Genomic DNA, 22,033 nt, shown 5'->3' with positions numbered 1-22,033 from the left:
AAGCTGGGCAATACCGGGCGGGGAATAGACCGAACGAACGATAGCGGACATAAAGGCAGGCCGTAAAGCGGCTTGGCCTCTAGCCGCTTGCTGTTCGCAAACTGCGCTCCCTTAGCTTTTTGCCTCGTACCACAGATCAGAGCAGAGGCCGGGGACACTTTCCCTGTCTAGGCGGGGCTACTTCCTGTTTTTATCGGCGACTACAAAAGTTAAACATTGAAGGCTTTGGTTTTCTTTCCAGCGAGAGCGGTGTGAGTTCAAAGTGAATGTTATTTTGTGGTGAGGGTTTTAACTTTCTGCAACATACTCTGAGTTTACCCATTAAAGCGCTAGAATGCTGCTGATTTAAAATGTTTGTGGGACGAAAATCGCAGGGCATTTATGCCACTTCAATGGAACTTACTTTCAACCTTAACGAGCACAAAAACTTCTCTTCCCTTGAGGAATCTGTGAGCGTATTGAGTGGGAAATTCATGCAGATTTTTAATGTCGCCGTCTTCATCAGACAAATCCAAAGTTACTATAAAGCAAAGAAGCACAAATCAAACACGCAATTAATCTTGAAAGAGTAACATAAAAATATATGTACGTTAAAGCAATATATAGAGATTACATGAAGAGCAGGGTGACAATTATACAATTCTTGTTTATTTTGACTTAACAGTAATTCAGTAAATGGATGGAGACAATTATGATTGTTGTGGAGAGCGGTCAAACTGAAGGAAATTAAAGCAATCCTCGATCGGCAGTCGGCGCACATGAAATACAGTAAAAACCTGCGACTATCTATAAAAGACCCTGGTTTTTAAGAACCTGTTGGGCCAATTAAATTGCCAGTTAGGCCTCCTCTACACAAAAACCTGTTTACCCTAAAATTTGAAACAGGTTGTTATTTTCTAAAATCTATAAAAGAATTCTGTACACTCATTCTTTACAATTCAGTCAACGTCCAGGATCCTCGTTGGAGACATAGGTGCCTTAATTTCTCGGCCATAAAAATAGCAAATAATTGCAAGTCACTACAATCAAAACAAATCCATCCACAGACTTGATTTTTCTGGCTCAATTGGTCCATGGGGGCAGCTACCCCTCCTGCCCTTGCCCCCCGCCCCCCCGCTAGCTACGGCTCTGCTGCAACTGTAACGGTTTACAGGTGTTACCTAGTATAAGGAATGAGCTGAATACCACTAAATATTCTCAGCTACAATGTACTGTTTTTTTTTTGTCGTCAGAAAACAAGAACCAATTTACGAACCTAAATAGCCTAAATTTGTGCTAATTAACATTTATGTAAGAAGATGTTCAGGCTAACTTGGGAAAATGTTTACCATACGTAAACGTCAGTGTGAAAGGTTTGAACCCAGGAGTCATTTCAAAAGTAAGACTCTATGATGACTACCGCACAGGTTGTCGAAACGTCAGTCACTGTCAGGACTACGTTCACCCGGACGATCAAACTCAACCGACTTTTGTAAACGTTAGTGCTGCACATTCTGGACATTCCTGGCTTAAATGTTTCTACTGACAGGACTTTAAAAAGATACGGGGCAAATTTTTATTCGTTTTATCCTTTGAAAGGGGTGCCTTCACGATGGACCAGTTAAGTCAAAGCAGCATGTTGGTGAAGTAAACACTTAAAACTAGAACGGACGGCCGAGAATAAACAGTGAGCCAACTTGTCATCAAACATTCAGGCAGTTCCGGCTTGCTATTAAACACACAACTGACAGTACTACGGAAGGGACAACTACTGCATTGTTTGTTTATATGACAAGGTTATGTCACGGGCTGTCTACATCACGGACACTAATAAAGTGTTCATTTAATACAGCGAGAATAATGATTAAATATAAGGAAACAGAGCCAGAGATGGCATGATAACGGCATGATAAACGGTTAGACAATAGGGGTCGAGATATCATGGGATTGAGACCTGTCCTTCGAGTTCGAGTTGGGTGCTGTTGTTACACTGTACTGTGGGCAGTAAACTTTTATACTCCACTTCAGTTGTTACCATTTCTTTTGTCATTGATTTTATGCCGCCAAAAACAAAGAACTAAGTCTGCAAGACCTTATGCACAGTAGATGCAGTTAGTCAAAGCGAAATTCCTATCCGTTCAAACCCCGAAACTTGCCTTAGGCTAATTCAGGCTACAGACAGTTTTACAGACTGATCGGCCGCACACACACTGTTTCCAAGTATTCTGATGTAAACACAAATTTATTTAACATTGATTTAATACTCGAGCAACGCCGATTTACACCTCATTATATGTGTGTATTAGAACTACAAAATACCCTGGCAAAATAGAACTAATATTGTGTAAACACACGGAAAATAAACCAACCTCCCTTTTGACATCCACAACGTCTTCTTAGGTTGTCCAGCAAGTTTACCGTCACGCAGTTTGGATTAAACAATTCTTCTTCGTTATCTGCATCGAAAAGCAATTAAGACAAACTTCTTCAAGCTTTACAATAAACTTACATCAAATAAATCGCAGTTGGATCTCAAAAACGTACCTCCAAACTTGACGGTTATGAAAGACATATCATGAAGACTATTTTTCCGCTTTTGTACGTAGCTTTTGGTTCGGGTAACGAAGTGATAACAAGTTTATTCGCCGCTTTTTTAATCCCATAGGAACGAGGTCGGTTTTAAATTGGCTTAACAATTAAAGTCGCTCAAAGAATCTCTTGCTTGAACGCATTTTAATGAACTTGAGCTTCAATGAAAGTGATAATAAAAGCTTTGTTTAAAGCGATTTTGTTAATATTTCGTCAATAAACTTGCTGCTGGGACGGAAGCAGCGTGTTGCCCGTCTGGGAAATATACTGTCCAAACGCATACATTTTCCTCGTTTTGTATAAACCATAAACTATCATTCATGTCGCAGGCTTTAGTCGCAGGCAAGGTCTACAACTTTCAAACGGCCTTTAAACCCACTCAAGCCTTTAGCTGATTCAGCAAGGGAGGTGAAAGCAAACTGCTTGTACAAAGTGCTTATTTCTCTTAGCAGGACACCTTTTTAGTTTAATCGCTTCTTTTAGTCAATCAATCAATCAATCCGGAAGCACGATCTAGTACTCTTAATTTTCGTTCAGAATAATCTGAAGTGCCTCTCGAGTAAAAGGGATTGGAAACTAGATTCAGATTATGCCGCAGGAGCCGATCGGCTCTGGCGTCAGTCCATCTGAGGGCACGTTTTTCAGTAGAATCCAAATAAGATTCTCAATCTCAGATTCTTTGAATTTATTTACAGTGGAACCTCGATATAACGAAGTGCCAAGGGACTGGCAAAATTGGTTCGCTATAGCGAGGTTTCGTTATATCGAGTTACTTTTCCATATATTTTACTATCACATGGGATAAAGAAAATCGTCTGTTATACGGAGAGGTTCCACTGTACTACGAAAGTAGACGGCGAATAAAGTCGTCTATCCTTGCCCCTTTTCCCTGCTAGCAGACTCAATCTTTCCTAGATCTAGGAAAGATCGAAGCGACTCTGCTAGCAGGGTACGCTCTTTTCCGCCAGGGACATTTCACGAAACGTCTCCCCATGGCAAGAAACGAGGAGGGACTACTGTATTCTCAGGCTATGACGAACAAAACGAAGGAAACAATAGGGCCATTTATACGAGGAAAAATAAGACGCGTCTAACATAAGACGCGTCTTAAATAAGACGCCAACTGTACCATTTATACGAGCATGTCTTATCTAATAAGACGCGTCTTACCTAAGCCGCGTCTTATTTTAGACCAAATGTGCTGTTTATACGGAAAGTTCGCGTCTTATTTTTTCTCGTATAAATGGCCCTACTATTTGCCCAATCCAGAGATGAGGGAGACTGAACGGTCTTAAGTTTTCACAGAAAGAAATGCACAGATTATGTTTTTGAATTCAACCAAGTAATCAACAGTCCGGCTATGGATTTTCCCCAAAAAGTTTTTGGACCAACAGCAAGTGGTCGTAAAGAACCATTACATAAATCATAGGCCCTTTCTAGTAGATGTGCGGGAAGATGAACGTAACAGGTTGACCTTTATTTTGTAGTTTTCACTAAGGCTTAAACTGCGATCTCGATCACCTTAATCTGAAAAGTACATTTCTAAGAGACAATCCTGTTTCAGCTTTTTAGGCGAAAATAAAAGCCGTTTATCTGTCGGGGTATGTCCGTCTGTTTATGGCACACCCTCTGCCGAGGACCCTTGTTCGCTGGCTTTACTCCTATGCAGCTGTTATTTGTCTGGTCAGGCAACCCTCCCCAGCCTGAAAAATATCGACTCCGTAGGACACTTTTAAACAAGACATGGTTACAAATTTAAAATTGTTTAAACTTTTAATTATGCATGAAAAAATACATTGTTTTTCATTTTCTTGATAAAAAATACTTTAAGATGTACGTTTAGAACGAGTGCCTTTCATTTACAGAGGACCAGGCGCGCAGCCTCTCTTTTTCTGTGATAAAAAAATAGACAACTTATTGAGCGTGTTCGACTGGCTTGCTGACAAAATTAGTACGACCTTTTGCCTTTTTTTGGCAGCTTGCTTTCCCCCCTTACTCTCTTCAAACTCTTTAACTGTTTAAAATTGATTTAAGTTGACAGTAACTTGCAGTAACTGATATACCCGGTTAGCAGTTAACCCAGGTTAATCACTAACTGGCCGGCTTCGACCAACTTAGCCAAGGTCTTTTGACGAGTTCTTGAGCACTCGAATTGTGGAACGGATTAACGCTCCCCCCCCTCCTCCCCCGCCCAAACTACATTCTTTCAGCCTTATACCTCATCCTACCCCATGGAAAGCAGTCTGTGACAACTAGAAAACACCGTACTGCAACTACTATAACTTAATAGGTTCAGTGGAACACCTGAGGTTAACTAGTTCTAACTAAAGGCAAGCCTCTCGTAAGGCTTGACCACCCACAATGTCAAGACTTGGTGGTCGCTCATGTCAATAAAAACAAATGTTTGTGTACAATACCATTAGACACCAATACATTCCTTAAGTTGCATTTTGTGAATTGTCAAACATTCAAAGCATTAAAAAATCTGTTCCAGTTTGAGGAATTCCGAGACTAAATTGACGAAAATTGAACCCGTCTTTAAAAAAGACTTATTTTTACAACTAAATTACAATGTTCATTTAGACTATAAAACTTCTGCCATTTGCTGAAGAAAACAATGGGAAAAAGGGAACAAGATTAAATGTTTTTTTGACCTAAAAACTAAAAACTTAGTTAGAAAAAGTTCGCGGCATTAGGCCACGATAAGAATAATTTTAAAATATCATAACTTTAAATAACAATTGTTTACATTATTGTTCAATACCATTTCATAGCACTTCCATTCACCACTGTGGGCATAAAAATATTAATTTAAAGGAACAAATATAACACTTATCGCATCTTTCTTAAGGCGCTAAACACTTATCAGACATGCCCGGTCATACCAGTCAACTCCAAGAGAGAATTCCAATAAGTCAGGCCTATTTAACTAGATCCGTCTATTCATAAATAGTATGCAAACCAGTGATAAGTTTGGCGAAATTTCGACAATGTCAAGTTGAGTGGTCTGGTCTGCCAGGCCTGACTCTTCGCCCTAAGATAACAGTTTTAAGTATCTTATTTTATATACCTTAGTTTACTGTAGAATGGAATTATATTCTACATCAAAAATGCTTAATTTGAGCTACAATAGAAGTAGTTAAGTAAGCTATATACAAGAGTATGAGATATACGCCATACATCCGGGGTACTTTGAAACCCATCAAAGGAATCATGATGGCGGACGAGCTAAGACTGGTGGCGAGGAATCCCGCGGAGATTATGTACTGATTATAGTTGTGATGTAACTGGATAGAGAAAGAACAAAAGAAGATTGCTGTTACATAAATTATTGAACTAGATACAAATGTCATTTCAAAATGTCTTCATTTGAGTTCATAATGTTTGCTTTCTTATTTAAATTCAATATTTAAACAATAACAGGATCAATTTGCACAAAAATATGAATTCTGAAGGATTCTGGTAGTTGTAGACAGATCTCCTCATTGTGCAAATGGGCGTTTGAATAAATTGTTGTTTAAAAACACTAAAGACACTTTCGGCGCAGAAAGTAGACAAAACTGAGACAGCACAACTGTTCAAGACTTTTCTTGTAACTTCAATGGGCAGCAAAAATTGTCGTCAAATAGGGCTGGTATATTTCAAAGAACATAACAATCTGGATCCCTTCGACTTCCCATTCAAAGTCGGGTTGTTTAATGATGTTTCTAACATGTAGCTTAAACAGCTGCACATCATTTTTTAAAGGGACTGAGGGAGGGAGAGCCTTCTTTTTCTCTTTTGCTAACAGATAGTGTCGGCTAAAGGTGATAAATAACCTTGTAGGTTATATGTCTCAACTAATTTTGTCGCCCATTGTTGCCTTCCTTAGTGGCTTGCTTGCCTAGCCCCTAGGCCTCAGTATTTCCGCGCGGCCTATTCATTTCGGGTCACGTGGTCTGAGCGACACGTCACCGAAATGCATTGACCCAGAAGGCCTGGAAAGACTCCGTACGGGGACTAGAAAAGTGACTTGCACGTACTGTTTTTTTTGTGTGTCGAGGGCTCAGTCGTTTTAGCCGGTTACGTCCAAACGTCAGCATTAAATTTTTCCGCAGTAGTATGTATACGAAACCGAGATAAATATGCATTATTGAAATAGATCAGCTTGATAGCTATTTGCGGGGCATACGATACTGTATAACTTTATCTTTTTTTAATAAATAAATTATCCAATGAACAAACATGAGCTACTTACCGGTATTGCATGTCCACGTGATATGGTGAGGTATGTACAGGAGATACCGATACCTAATAGCATATCTACAGGGAGTTAAGAACTATTACAACTGAGGAGTAATCATACACAAAAACGTCCGATTTGACGTTACTTTATGTGTGCGGCAATTTAGAGGCAAAGTGAGTCGTACCACGTCAGTTGATCGTGTTTAACTCTGGTTATTGACCTGATTGATCAATTAACCACTCCAGAAAATACCATAACATACCATAATGCTCTTTGTTTGTCAACCCAAAATTTTGCATAAGCATTGTCTTCAGTTTCTCTTGGGAGTTAAAATGGCCCCAAGAGAAACTGAAAACAATGCTTATGCAAAATATTGGGTTGACAAACAAACAGCATTATGGTATGTTATGGTGTTTTCTGGAGTGGTCAATTAAGTCGCGATGTTATTGGTCGTCTGTCAGTTAGTCCATGATTTATTGGCTATGAAGAGCCTAATGTCGTCGCTCGCTTTCGTGAATTCGTCGCTCAAATGTCGACTAGTGAGCAAGTCGAAAGTTCCTTTTTGTCGTTCTCTCGCTTTTTTTTTAAAGGATACTAAGCAAAGGACCTCCAAAACAAGCTGATACACCCATACGAGAAAATCCCTGTCTCGCCATGGTCGTGTTGGATACTAAATCTGAGGAATTAACCAAAATAATAGTTAAAAACACTCACGTTCACACACACGTTCGAGAATGGTACTGACTGGGGTGTAGTGTTACTGACCCAAAACGAAACCTCTTTGGCAAAACTATTGTACAGTACAGCCAAGAGGGTGGACAAATCCAGTTGGAAAGGTAACGTTATTCAGGCAAACACCAATACAGTGGAACCTCGATTTAACGAAACTCTATAACAAAGTCCACGTTGTAAAGACAAATTTCTCACCCCAGGGAAAGTAAAATAAACGAAAAAGAACCTCGATATAACGAAACTTCGTTATAGCAAGCATATTTTGCAAGTCCCTTGGCCGGAGCTTATCCCGGTCTCCTTAACATGAAGTATGCCTAGGAGTATTGCTACTCTTCCCTGGACGGGATGCTGGTCCATCGCAGGGTTATCCCCAGGTAATGTCGATGGGATGTCGCCGCTACCCATTTATATACCTGGGTGAACAGAGGCAAAGATGAGTAAAGTTCCTTGTCTAATGAAACAACGCGAGGGCGAGGCTTGAACCCCGGACCTCCAGATCGGGAGTTCGACTGGTGTTAACCGCAAAACGCCTCCACAAGTAACAAGTTAAGTTGTTAGTTATTTAAGGCAAGAAACTTACCACCGATGCTGTTCCCCCAGGCTAGAAAAGTCAGGCCAAGAATAGCATCACTCATACCGGACACGATACCAAAGGTCTGAAAAACAAACATAACATGCGACGCATCCTTCAATCTAACTCCCGTCTCGCGGCTAAGTTGTTAGTTACTAGCTGGGTACTTTGGTCGGGGTATTATGTTTCAAGAACAATGAAAGGGAAACCCAGGTTGTACTTAAAATCATCTTCATGAGCAAGTTTAAGAGATGAAGTATACACCTATGTCACGTGACTATTATTCGCGATTACAATGTTTCAACCCTTTACACCCTGATAAACACTTCCTATAGAAGTAATGGCGAGAGGTTGTTAGAGTGTCAACTAAATTCATCTTATCTGATCGATTCCTTAATTCTCGTGACCAAAATATTTTATGACCCATAGATATTACTAGGAGAAAATGATGCAGGGCGGATCATTGTTAACGCTTTAAGGGTTAATTATGCAACTTCACCTGCAGTAAGTTCACAATCTCGTTCGCTGTCGTGTAGATCCAGATAACTGATACAATGAATGCCAAGTAAGCGAACAGCTAAAAAGACAAAACAAGCACTTTACGATTTCTGCCAGGAAGGTAATTGTAACTTCTTGAAATTACAATCCCTTCCATTCTTATGATGCCCGCGATATTTTTTATCGCAGAGTACATGTTCTTACGAAGTAAAACTTTGAATTCACTTTCTTTTACAGCTCTTACAGACATTACGTACAGTGTGTATTGTATCGCTCGATTTGAGTGCATAATCTTATTGCAAATGGCACATCGTGTAACACTAAACCAAAAGGCGGCTGTCACGGCATATCCTGCGTCCGATTTTAATTCACCACAATCTGAAACAAGTAAAATCAAATCAAATTGACGAGCTATGTTTTGCCTTATTTCAGGATAAGGGAAAAATTTTTCAGAGGCCAATGAGGGTTAATTAACCTCGATGTTGCTAATGAAGTGAAAGTACTAGTAAAGACTGAAAAGTCCACAAGTCCACAGTACATACTGTCAAAGCTTACTAAACTGCGTCTGGAAATTTTAATAGGAGGTTCTAAAACCAATAAACCTTTCAATGTTTGCTTGTACAACTCTGCGAGTTCATTTTACAGGCAATTTCTCAGCCGCGCTGGGGCATTTCCTACCGCTTCAAGAGGAATTCAATTTTATTCGTGAAAGCTGTTTGGGGCTGAAGATACTTACAAAGTGGCCAGATGGCCGTCTGTCACTCCTAGTTGTCATGGCAACAATGACAGCAAGTAGAAGTCCACCACACAGTGCCAACGCCCAAACAGGAAACCTTCCACCAATCATAACACCACTAACTGAGGATAACAAGAAACCGAGTAGGGTCAGGATTAACATACACTAACTTGGCCTCTGCTTCTCCAACAAATCAACCCCTGAAAAGTTACAGTAATTTACTTACTTTTCAAGGATTTGTTCATTTAAAGTAAAATATAAACAAAAGAGCCGTGTAATTGTAATTCTGCAGATAAAGAGCCACGCCAGAAACAGACGTTTGTATGGTGGAGAAACACATTTGCCCCCCACCATACAAACGTGCGTCTGTAAATGTTTGCAACTATTAAGACCTATCACGTTCAAACTTGGCAAGTATAGTAATGTTAAACCGCTGTTTCCAGTTGTGCTGACAAATTTTCCCTAACTGCTGCAAGTCAAAGGTTGAAAAAAAAGTCTTGAAGGAGTCTATTAATATCTTTCCTTATGAGCAACGTCTACCAACCTTTTGTTGCGACAACAGCAAATACTGGCATCGTTAAGCATTGTAATACGTTTAACCACTTGTTCCAATTATGATCTTTTTTATCATAGTCTACCACTGGAATGGTCAGATTTAGAAAAAGTACAGCAGGAACCTGCGGACAATACACAAACTTGTTATCTTAAAACATTCTGTGGTGCTCTTAATTTGAAGATACCACCGTAAACTTTCGCTTACAAGTCCTGGGCTTCTACAACTTCGTAAAGGGGTGTAGGAGGGCTTATAAACCAAGAGACTATAAAGGGGACAGAGAGGCCATCCCCCATATACACCCTATTCCATAGGTAATTCGTCTCGAGTTATTTTTAACACCACAAATCTCAAGGGGGATTAGACAACAGCCAATCACATAGCGCGAATGTGTTCCGCGTGGATGACCCACGCTGAGAGCCACGCGTCCTTCACGAAATGACGCAGAACAAAGTGGGGGAAGACGCGGAGAGCAATTTTGCTATTCCTTTTGTCGACGAAAACGACTACAGCGAGATTTCTGCGAAAGCTGTGTCAGCGAAACCGAAATTAAAAAAGAATCGCCCTTCCTCTCTTGTATAGAGCTAACAGTAGAGCAGGGAAATCCTTAACACACTGAATATTCTCTCAGGATCATTTATAATATACAGTTTGAAGAGAGCAATTTCTGGTTTGATGTTTATTTTTTCAGTCTTTATAGCGATTATTCCTACCCACCTACTTTGTCAACTGTAGGCGAACCCTCCTAAAGCTGAATTTCAAGGGACCATATTCAAGCTCAGAAAGAGAAATAAAATTTCGTCGTTGCTTATTTACGTCCTCCATAAAACGCGAAATTAGGCATTTTCACGTCGTAGTCGTGCAAAAACGGGAAAGAAATGAACAAAAAAGTGTGTTGCACGTGCGAAGTTGTTTTTTTGCTAATTAAACCTATTGTTTTTTTGATGTTCTAGTTGTCGTCCGCGTCATTGGATCTTAAACTCCCTAAATTGTACAAACGACCGGTTTCAATAGACCGGCGAAATTTCTCATTTTATTAAAGCACTGAGGTTACGACAACTTCGAGTTAAACTGATTTCACGGGTTGTCAAAGAGTCCAGCGATTCCTTTTTCCCAGGTGAGCGTCGACCCATTTCGCTTCAATATTCAGGAATGCTCTCGATCTTTTTACGCTTTCATTGCCTCTCGCCCGACATGTTTTGCACGGCGTTTGGTCACGCGAAACCTCCACGAAACATCCACGCCTCGCGCGAGGTAACTTTATCCCGATTCTAAAAATAACTCGAGACGAATTACCTATGGAATAGGGTGTATATGGGGGATGGCCTCTCTGTCCCCTTTATAGTCTCTTGTTATAAACGGATAAGCTTATATGCAGGAGGGCTTATGACCGGACTAAAAAAAGCGTTTCAAAATAAGCTACGTAGGTAGTAGTGCTTATCAAAATACACTTTGAAATTTACTCTCTCTTTTAAGCTTGAAAACGTCGTAAAAAATCGAAATCATTTCAGTAAAAGCTAGAGGGGCGTGGGGAGGGGGCTTATAAACGAATGTATTTTTTTGTGTACAGGTAGATGGGCCTATGACTTGGGGGGGAGTTATAAGCGGAGGTTTACGGTATTTTACGGTATTTCCATACAGGGAACAAGAATTATATTAGATTGCTGACAACTAAAGAATGCAGCTAAATCGTTCGACTGTGTCCTCGCGAACCTGATTTCTTAACCGATTGATTAAAACATAATAGAACTCCGAATTACATGAAAATTGGCGCTCAGTGTCGGCAAACAAGGAGGAAGAGTGCAGACAGACAAAATACACAAGCTTGTAAGAAGAAAGAGACGGAGAAACGTGACAATATTCTTACCTTACATACAATAAAAACCCTCCAGAGATTGCCACTTTGATTCCATTCTTCTCTATCAAAAGGTTCCAGTCCTTGCAGGAACTTTTGCCACTCACTGATCTTTTGTTTTCTGGCCAAGAGAGGGGATCTTTCAGCTAAAAGCCAAGTTGAAGAAACAGTTTATTTTTCAATGAAATAAAATACATCACTGTCAGCTGTGAACAACGAGGACAGCTGACTTTCTTGAGGATGGAGATTGGCCACTCCCTCCTTGCATTGTGTACGTTCGAATGCTCTAGTCTAAGAAAACAGCCGGCATTTCGCGACGCACCCCTGGTTTTCCCACGAAATGACGTCTGAGAAACGAGCGCAGAAATTCCATACTAATGACGCCTTACTTCCCAGATTTGGGTAGTGCTTCTGATTGGTTGAAAAATTTGCTTTAACCAATCAGAAGATATCGGCTGTTTTCTCAGGCTACGAATGTTCAAGCCAAGCAGGCTTTCAAATCAATAACTATAAAAAGAAAGGGAGTTAGAACGGCAAGTTAATTTTCGGTTGGAAATATTCTTTTTAACAATAATCCCATGCAAATCTTGCTCATGCGAAAATGTGATAAAGTCAACCTCAGAAAATAAGTAAATTAGTAGAAAAATTCCGAATATCTTAGACGAATAGAACGGTTATTCAGAAATTTTTTCTCGAGCTTTACACTAAATTTCTATGCAATATTTGCTCCTTCGAACCGTTTAATAGTTTACAGAAAAACGTCGTTAGGTGCATGCCCCTGATAAAGGTGAGTGATTGATCAGTCTGATTGGTGAAAGACGGGTAGCGCTCTTACCTGAGATAATGCTCATTCTCTCTTGCTTAGGAATATGGTGAATAGCGGGAGCAAATAGTGTGTTTTCTGTAGCAAACATAGCATCTAAGGAACAAAATAAAACCAGTTCTGTTATTAAAAATAAGCATAGAACCATCAAGCAAATGTTTACTTCAATTAATCCGGCCGTGGCGCGGCAGAAGCGAAATGTAATGTGGGTTAAACTGTGTGGTGAACGCAATCGGTAGGAACACGTAAACATGAAAAACAACAATTTTTAAGTTGAACAAGACGCAAGAGTGCGTGAACCAGGGTTTCTTTTGGTTCATAAAATGATAGAGCGCCCGGGGGAAAATGTGCACTATGCAGTAAAGCACCACAACCCATATGAACTTTGATGATGAATTGATGATGAATAAATGGGAAAAAATAATACCGACTAGCAAATCAGACTGGAAATTAGACTCGAACGTTCCAAAGGGGTGTACTTGACCATGACTGCATAATGCTTCAAAGCAACGTTTTCTTTTTCTTTACATTAGAATGAGCTTCAGTCACAATCTTAGGTAGTAAACTAATATTTAGAGGGAAAAATATTTGAAATAACAACCTATATGAAAAGGAAGAGAACATAATGGTTGGAATAATTATGACAGGATTTTAAATTTGTTCTGGTTGCTGAAGTGTTTATTGTACATGCTAAATTGCTACAAAGGAGTAAAAAACCCAGATCTTCCCATGATTAAGATCTTTATTCATATTATTGTCACTCTCATACATACATGTCAAAGACAAAGTACCGGCATCTTCTTTTATATAATCGTTCTTGATTTAAGTAAGGGAACATTTAATCGCTAATCATTCTTGATTTAAGTAAGGGAACATTTTTTGCGTGTTGCAAATTCGCTCTCTTTCAATCTCCATCGCGATTATTCCAACTCACTTAATTTCTGAAACGTAGGAGAACTTTACTGAAGCTGAATCCCTAGGAAAAATATCAAAGTTCACAAAGAGAAAGAAGAATTTTGTCGTCGCTTGTTTACTTCCTCCATAAAACGTGAAAGTAGACATTTTTACGTCGAAGTCGTGCAGTGCACTAAAGAAATGCACAATAAACGTGTGATGCAAGTGCGAAGCTGTTGTTTTGTTTATTAGACTGCGAGCAGCCTCTCTTTTTCTTCAGATTTAGTAAGGGGAGTGCACGCGCACGCGAGCGTTGAGCGGCGAAGCCGCGAGACGCGAAAAACGAGGACTCTCCCGACTCGCGCCTTCAGTCACGCGCGTGGTCATTTGCGTGTCTCGGGCGTTTTGCTCGACAGACCAAGAAACTATGAGAGACTGCTCGTAGTCTATTTGCTTATAAAACCTATTACTTTTTTGACGTCCTTTTCAGTTGCCATTGCCGTCCACGGTCGGATCTTAAGTTCCCTAAAATGATTAATTCAATACCTGACAAAGTATGATCCAGATTCTCTGCGCTCAAGCTTTGCTCAGGGCTCACATCACACGAAACAGAATTGGTATTGACTGGAACAATAAGTGACTCAGAGCTTTCTCCAGCTGCATGTCTCATGTGTCTTACTCCAACATGATCACCACTCTCTAGAAACCGGTCTGTCAATTAAGGTATCCAAAACCATAATTATATAACTACACATTAATGTTGTTATTTTTTGTTTATCAATATAAATCTTTGCTTTATTAGGGAATTTACTCTTATTGTACATTTAAAAAGCAAATACGGTGTAAAACAAAAAGAGATATTTTTGCTCTAATGTGTATAGGAAAGAAATGCAAATCAATAAGTCCTACTTTAAGCGGTAGCACAAAATGACAAATTGATTACGATCTAGTAAGGTAAAATTTACTAACATCATCATCATAATCATCATCATCATCATCATCATCATCGTCATCACATCACCATCAAAATCAACATCGACATCAACATCATCGCCATCACCCACATCAACATCATCATCTTCGATGATTAAGTTACCAGTTTTAATTTGAACAACTAACTCATCCACCCGTTGAGCCAATGCCGTAAAACGCCGTGTGAAGCTAGCCAAACCGTTTTCTGGTCACTATATTGGGCCAAAAATGAACCAAAACTGCACTACGCTTTCGAATGTTACCGACAAAAAGTAGCTAGAATGTTACCTTTTGCTTTCTGTCCTCTTCTGTTGTTTTTCTCTAGCTGATCATTTACTGGGCTTCATTTCAGTGCGAAATGTTTTCTCAACAACCCATTTGATTGTGAAAATATTACAAAGGAAGCTGACAGATGTGTAGGGAACCAAGATTTTTATTCTAATTTTCTAGTCTATGTAACAGGACTCTTTGTACATTTTTTGGCCTGTTTGACTAAACTGTGCTCACTGGGTGTATTGCTTGAAGGATCCCATGCCCCTTAACAATTTCAGTGTTAAAGTTGTCAATAACCTTAAACACTACTGACATCGTAAGCGGTACAACGGACAAGGATTCACCGGGGTCAAATCACAAAACGGCCAGTACCGGCTTTACCCTAGACTTGCCACAAGTCGACTGCGTGAGCGCTGAAGGTGCGAGGGACACTAGCAGAGCGAGCGAATGCCAGCGACGTAAGTCGCGAGTCCGTTTCTCGACGGGTCAAATAACCAGCAGAAACCGGAAACGGGCAATGAGAATGTCTAGCTTGACCCTTACATTATAGGCAATTTTAGGCTACATCTTCCGTCCACACGAATCGCAGTGAATCCGCTGACCGAAACCGCATTGTTTTGAAACCGCTCTCCAGAGGTGTCTAGGGCCCCGTCCACACGAATAAGTCAAACAGATATATGGTTTCAAAACTGTTCGGATTCGTGTGGACGGGCCCGGTCTTAAAAGCATCCTCACATCTCACTTATTTTTAAAAGTGATATATGTATCATATTTAACTTCAACTTACAAGTAGACTGTCTTGCTGAAAGACTTTGTTTCGTAAGAGGAGTGTCTTGCAAAGGTGGCATTGTGAATGAATTTAAAATACTACATTAAAATAAAGAGAAACTCACCAATTGCTCCTATTTTCCTCTTCCAGCGTTGGTAGATAAAGCGGCCAACGATAACAAGAAGAACGTAAGCCACGTAAAATACTATAAAACCTGTGCGCAATAGAAATGTAAGTCAGAAGTGGCCGTAAGTAAATCCAAACTTCAGAAGGAAGATCGACATTTCACTTACTAATCACTGACTAATGCTGTGGTCACTTGTGAAACAAAGATTTGATATTTATTCCACATACCTGCCTTTCATGCAATCATCTATTATTTGCAGTAACTCGTTTAACTCATTCTAACATTTTGTGCTACGTAAAGTTCCGAAAGTAGCGATAAACTATTTCACAGATGTTAGCAAATACCAAAATTAGCGACCACCTAAAATAACGACCCCCTGAAAGTAGGGGCCCTAAAAAGTAATTTTCCTTTTTGCTAGAAATAAAGGAAATAATAGATACAACAAGCTTTACTAAACTCATCCGAGATTGATTTCTAACGGTTATAATGATCATTTGACATATAACTCTAAAGGTACATTACATTTTTTTAAAATGTCTTCCTTTCGTCTGTGAATACCCATACCGTAATAGAACATTTTTTTGGAATTTCTATTTAAAAAGCAATAACATGAAATAGATTTTTCTAAATAAAAAGTGTGGAAGTTTTCACATTTGTCGCGATATTATTTCTGTAACTTCGTACGGCCCTTGAACGGTACACGTTTTATCTGCCCGAAAGTTACGGCCTCCCCAAAGTAGCGATCGGGAGAAGGCTGCTAAATCCGAAAGTAACGAGGGTCGTTACTTTCGGAACTTTACGATTACTAACCAGTGGCACCCAACGACCGAATCTTTCTTAACATGTTGAAATGTCTAAATGAATTTCTCGGTGCTTTAAAAGTCTGTTTAGCTAACTTGGAGCACAAAAGTCCGTATGTTCTATCTTGAAGCTTTATAATAATATTGTGAATTTATTTAGCCATGTTACCTATTGCCTCTCCCACGGTAATGTTTTCCTTGTAAAGGGTGATAAACACCCAGGACATAGCTCCCAAGTAGAACAACACATCTCTTGTGAATGGACGAGATGCCAAAGTCACAGTCGACACAAAGGATATTACACCAACCACAACTGTTGTGACAAACATACCAGCACCTAAAAAAAGGGGGGAGATGTGGATTTATGATGATTAAGGTTAGTTAAAAGCCACCAAAACAGGACTCAAAACCTGTTATTTTGATTACAATCCTTTCATCAGGGAATACTATAAACTGCCACTTACTTGTTGTCAACAACAACAACGAAAAACTTTGAAAAACTGTTAGGCTAACAAGTTTTCAAAAACCACAAATGCTTTGAGTTTGTCCATCCGTGCCTCCTTTCGTAGTTTCTGCGTTGTTTATACATTTTTTCATGTTTTAAGCAGTTATTATTTTTATATTCCACTCAGTTTGGTGGCAGTTCCCAATGTCTAAATTTTGATAAATGTTCTGACACAGCTCCTGTAAAAACGTAATTGTAATGAACTTCCAACACATAAAATTAAGGTTTACTGGATAAATTTATTACCAAAGAGGGCTTGCATTCCAAGCTGAACTGCACTCGAGCTCTTGGCATGAGAGAGAGCTGCCAAAGCACTAAAAATATCAGGAGCACCATTGCCATAGGCTAAAAATGTCACTCCCTAGTTACACTACAGTCAAGGAACTCAAAGTGAAAAAAAGAAGATACCGTATTTCCTTGAAGAAGCGCCCGGGCACTTATTTAAAAATACAGCTAAAGGCTTGGTGAGGGGGGGGGGGGGGGGGGGGCATTTATTGCAGGGAGGATGCTTAATTGAGGGCGGTGCTCATTAAGTTTCTCTTTCCATGAAGTGTGACCTTGTTTCAGCTACATTTTTAATAGTGACAAAAAGTTAATATAGTCTTCCGTTCGTCAAAACAGGAGTTGTAATCATCAGTATAATGTAGTCCCATTCTAAACATTTACAACACAGATGTGTAGGTGTGGATGTATAGAAGGGATGAAGAGAAGGAATCTAGCAATTGTGCTAGAAGGGAGTGAACAATTATTTAGGGGTATCACCATATATATGGGACAAAAACGTAGAAGTGTATCCAGAGTGACAGAGCATAAGGGGGGTGGGGGGGGGGGAGGGGGTTCAGGCACTAACATAAGGACTCCTTTGAGATCAGACATGCATTACACTTTGTTTTTCTTTTTAACTGAAAGCACTGATTTCTGTTGCTTCAACAGCTGAGATTGGCAACTTCATATGGAGAACTTACTGTGGGCACACCTTTTACATAATTTTACAGTGATCATTTTTTTGGGTTTACTTAACCTGATTTCTGAAAAAAGGCTCAGCAATATTTTATCACCCCCTTTTTGCATATATTACTGTACAAGACAATTTTGTTTCATATTTGGCTTTACCATGGATTAAAGACAACCAACTCCATAACAACATTGGACAGAGCACCAATAAAGAAGATTATAAAGGTCAACATTCTGCAAACTATATAAAGGATACTGCAATATTCTCACTGATTCTAAGTGTCTTTGAGATCACCATCAGGGAAGGACAGAAGCTATTAACATCAAAGAGATAATTAAATGCACATAAATAAAAAATAAACAGATTAATACACATTCCAAATTGGTCTGGAGAAACTTAACTTAAATACCATGCATGCTGATATTGATTTTAATATAATTTCAAAATACTTCATGCAAGATAAGATATTCAAGACGCAATAATCTCTTCATGATAAACTTACTAGTCATCAGCTGTCAATCCCAGAATGATGAAGAGAAATACCAACCAAAGAGACTAAATATGTACATTAAAAACTGTTAGTAGTTGTTCAAAATAAAGTCTAGCTGGACCTCTAGCTACAATGACTAGAAGGATCAACATATAGATAGGAATGATTATTATTTGTGGAAGCTTTGCAAAATATAACATAATAAGCTGTTTAATTGTTGTCCAGTCACAAAGCGCATAGAAGTATTATGGTTTTTCATAACTGAGTGTGGGTTATCTTGGTTCATATTTGGTATAGCATGGTTAGCCAGAATATGAAAGGAACAGTGATTTGAAATAAATGGACAGTGAAAGAGAAATTTAATGGCTAAATATATTACACTCATGGTAAAATTAAAAGTAGTATCATTATAATTTAAAAGTGTTAGATGACAACGACTAAAACTCTTCTGAGTAGTTATGGTGTTCCACTTGAAAATCTGAAGACTGGTGTACATTAATTTTATTTACTAATCTTTTATAAATCCCCATTTAACAAAGTAATTCTCATATTGTGATTGTGGTTGTTAAATTTAACAACCACATATGAGAATTACTTCCTTCTGTAGCCTGCAATTCTGTCCCTCAACAATTCTTGCCTCCCACTACTTAGCAATCATATGGCTCCACTAGTCCATCTTTATTCTATTTACCTACCAGAAAGAAAAACGCCAAGGCAACAGGGCCATGAAATGAACAGTATGGAATCTGTAAGTACTGAATAAACCCATCATCCATTTGACAACTCTCAGTTGACTTGATAAAGTGACAACGCTCCTCTGAGCTGTTTAAGTTTCGCAGTTTAGAACAATCCTGCAGTTAAAAAAATGCAATTTATTACTTAATACACTTTTTTCGTTATCATCAAATATTTTTGGACAGCTTCTAAACAGCTTGATTACAGGAGATTTAACTTGAGTGTTCTAAAATCAATCATAAATGTATACTGTATATTATCTGCTTTCATCAGATTCTGGACTTTTTCTACTGAGTGGTTTTGATTTTTATTTTTGATGGTGTGACAGTGAAAACAGAGAACACTGTATTTTTGTTACATGTGGTTAACTGTAGTCTTGTTCCAGTTCGAAGAGTGTATACTGTTACGCTTTACGCTTTTAGATAACTGAGCTGTGAACATTGGCTTGTAATAAAAGTTTGATTGAACAATAACAAAATGATTCCACTTTTCTGTTACATTGTTCCAGTTTTAACTGGTTTGCACAGGTAAAACAGGTGTGTATTCAAGTGTTAATAGGTTCACCCTTATATCTCATATAATGTTACTGTTGCCACATTACCTCATACTTGTTTGTTTATGTTTGTTTATTTTTTCCTCCATTTATTTATTTTACAAGCCATTTATGTTGTATTACAAGATTGAAGAATTAAAGATGCTATTTGTAGAATTAAATATCCGGTTACAAGAATAAATGGAGAGGGCAGGATATAGTTAAACTAATTACTTGCCCTTTGATTAAATAATATTACAGTTTTATTTAGGTTAAAAGAGGAAAAAAGAGAAAAGTATAAACCCCATAAACTATGAAAAATATATGATGTGTATAAGTCGATATCTGATGTGTACAGGTCAATCCAAATTAGATATCAATTACTTATGACCTTGTGAAAATCAAAAATTGGAGTCATAAGTAGAGTCATAAGCGCATTGGGTCAAAGTCAGAGGAATCAGAATGTTTCCATTTTCTTCCGACTCTGCTTATGACTCTGTAATTGATGATCTAGCGAAAACCAAATTGTCGGATTTGGAAGCAGCAGTGTAAGGATAAACCAGTCACAATGCATGTTCCCATGCTTTGTAATGGATGTATACAAAACATGGACCTCCAGTCCATGGACCCCTACCCCTGTGGACCACCTCTAATTTTTGAAGATGAATTTTACTGGAGGTTCTAAACAAATTTTAGGAACTTTAAATGGAATGTGGTCAGGGTTATGGGCTACTCTTATTTTACACTTGTTCAAATTTTTTTCATTTCCAATACGACCTTTTAGTCTGGTGAAGGAGTAACCAACCATATTTGAAGGGAGCAGGAGGAGTAGTAGGGAGGGAGTAGTGAGTCCTACACAGCACTTTTTTTTGTCTTCACGTTGCGTGAAAATTGAAACAAAAACGGCCGCATGCACAAACTTCCAAGGGGTCTGACCGACCACATTATTTGATAATATGCAGTTCACTCAATCATCATGTGCATTACGTAACTCTTCCTCCCTCCTCCTACGCAGCCATTTTTGTGGCGATTTTCACGCAATACGACGACACAAAAAACGCTGCATAAGTGACTACTTCCTCCCTGCCTCTCCTCATGTCCCCTTCAAATATTGTTTCTCCTGCCAGACTGAACTGAACCCATGAGTGGAATTCAGGAAAAAATGAGCAAGTGCATTGAAAGAAACTCATCGCAGCAAAACAACGTACATATGACTGAGGCTGAATTACAAAGCTACTTTCAAATGTAAGATAATATGTACAAAAATAGATAATAAATCCTTCAATCTGACACAATTTCGTCCATTTAAGGTTCCTACTGTTTCAGTTTTAGCGAGTGGAAGACCCTCCTTGGTGCATACAAAGTAAAATGAAAAAAACAGGAAGTGTTAAGTAACAGCTACTTCTTGTTACGTACCTCAGTTAGGGCATGTTGTAGTTCATGTCTCGGTTTCGACGACGCCCGCTGATTTGAATACATGCTCGTGTTGTACTGTAAAAGCTTTCGATTCTGTCGATTACGGCTATTGTGATCCAATGTCTTTTCCGCTTGTTGTTCTCGCAACGATACATCAGATACATGCAAGCCAACGAGACAGAGCGCCAAAACAGCAGTGACAAAAATCTTCGACGTAGGTCGCTCTTCCATCACGCTATGAAGTTGGAGGGTCGTCGGAGGAGAGATGATTAAACCATGTATTGTACGTTCTGCCGCAAAGGTGCATTATCATCAGTACGGTATAGTTTACGTGCGGAAGTTTACTTTCGAAAGTTCAGTAATTTTAGCACAAAATACCTTTGTATACTGGCTACCTATATTGGCCAGTATGTCTGTGATCCGGGGCTTTCCTGGGTAGGGTTCGGGATTTTTGAACCGCGCGGGATTCAGGGAAATAACAAAATGTCCCAGGGTAAAAAGGGAGCTGTCAAGAAAATAAATATTGTCATTTGGCATCATCATATCTCAACATTATTTTCCTCTACCCTGTTAGTGCGGTCTCTAGCTACACCTTCCGACTCGGGTCCTCAACAATGCCGGGTCCAGTCTTTAAATTTATGTGTGAAAATGAATTAGATTTAGCTTTTTTATACCTCTTGATCTAGCTCTTTCGTCAATGTAGACATATTATTTATTCGAAAGAAAGACTCAGCTTTGTTGTTGTTAAATTTTTCTCTCTAAAAGTTTGGGTTATGCGATTTATCGCCGAAACGCAAAATTTCACCTCGGCTTAGGGAAAGTTCATTTAATATGACAAGGGGGGCGGGGGATGAAGATATTGAAACTCGAAGCTTGAAATTTTAGCAGCCCCCCTCGCTGGCGGTTCAATTTTTTAGGAGCCCCCTCCTTGGTAGTCGAAAAAATTTCAGAGCCCCCCCCCCTCCTCCTTCAATTCCTTTGCTCCCCTGAAAAAAGATCGCTAG

The 22,033-nt window shown here is 39.1% G+C and overlaps 2 protein-coding genes across 2 annotated transcripts in view; both read right to left on the bottom strand.

Annotated features, from left to right (window-relative positions):
- LOC140952796 (uncharacterized protein C22orf15-like) overlaps positions 1 to 2,650 on the bottom strand; it is a 4,121-nt gene extending 1,471 nt beyond the window's left edge. The window contains exons 1-3 of the mRNA XM_073402243.1: positions 2,524 to 2,650; positions 2,349 to 2,435; positions 404 to 520 (exon numbers count right to left, since the gene is read on the bottom strand). Coding sequence (XP_073258344.1) covers positions 404 to 520; positions 2,349 to 2,435; positions 2,524 to 2,551 — 232 coding nt within the window. The 5' untranslated portion in view covers positions 2,552 to 2,650. The remainder of the gene's footprint in view (positions 1 to 403; positions 521 to 2,348; positions 2,436 to 2,523) is intronic.
- Positions 2,651 to 4,819: 2,169 nt separating this feature from the next.
- LOC140953379 (mitochondrial sodium/calcium exchanger protein-like) lies at positions 4,820 to 21,352 on the bottom strand. The gene is made up of 17 exons (XM_073402863.1): positions 21,030 to 21,352; positions 19,042 to 19,197; positions 18,359 to 18,411; positions 18,112 to 18,169; positions 17,148 to 17,262; positions 16,566 to 16,733; positions 15,594 to 15,683; positions 14,002 to 14,166; positions 12,574 to 12,657; positions 11,751 to 11,911; positions 9,875 to 10,007; positions 9,331 to 9,452; positions 8,596 to 8,673; positions 8,106 to 8,181; positions 7,389 to 7,469; positions 6,806 to 6,870; positions 4,820 to 5,855 (listed from the first exon to the last, which is right to left on the bottom strand). The coding sequence occupies exons 1-17, from the start codon at positions 21,258 to 21,260 to the stop codon at positions 5,673 to 5,675; spliced, it is 2,019 nt and encodes a 672-aa protein (XP_073258964.1). The 5' UTR covers positions 21,261 to 21,352; the 3' UTR covers positions 4,820 to 5,672.
- Positions 21,353 to 22,033: the final 681 nt, after the last annotated feature.

Source organism: Porites lutea, chromosome 11, assembly GCF_958299795.1.
Source record: "Porites lutea chromosome 11, jaPorLute2.1, whole genome shotgun sequence".
NCBI lineage: Eukaryota > Metazoa > Cnidaria > Anthozoa > Scleractinia > Poritidae > Porites > Porites lutea.
Note: the sequence above shows the minus strand (reverse complement) of the source record. Positions and strands in the feature narration are given on the sequence as shown.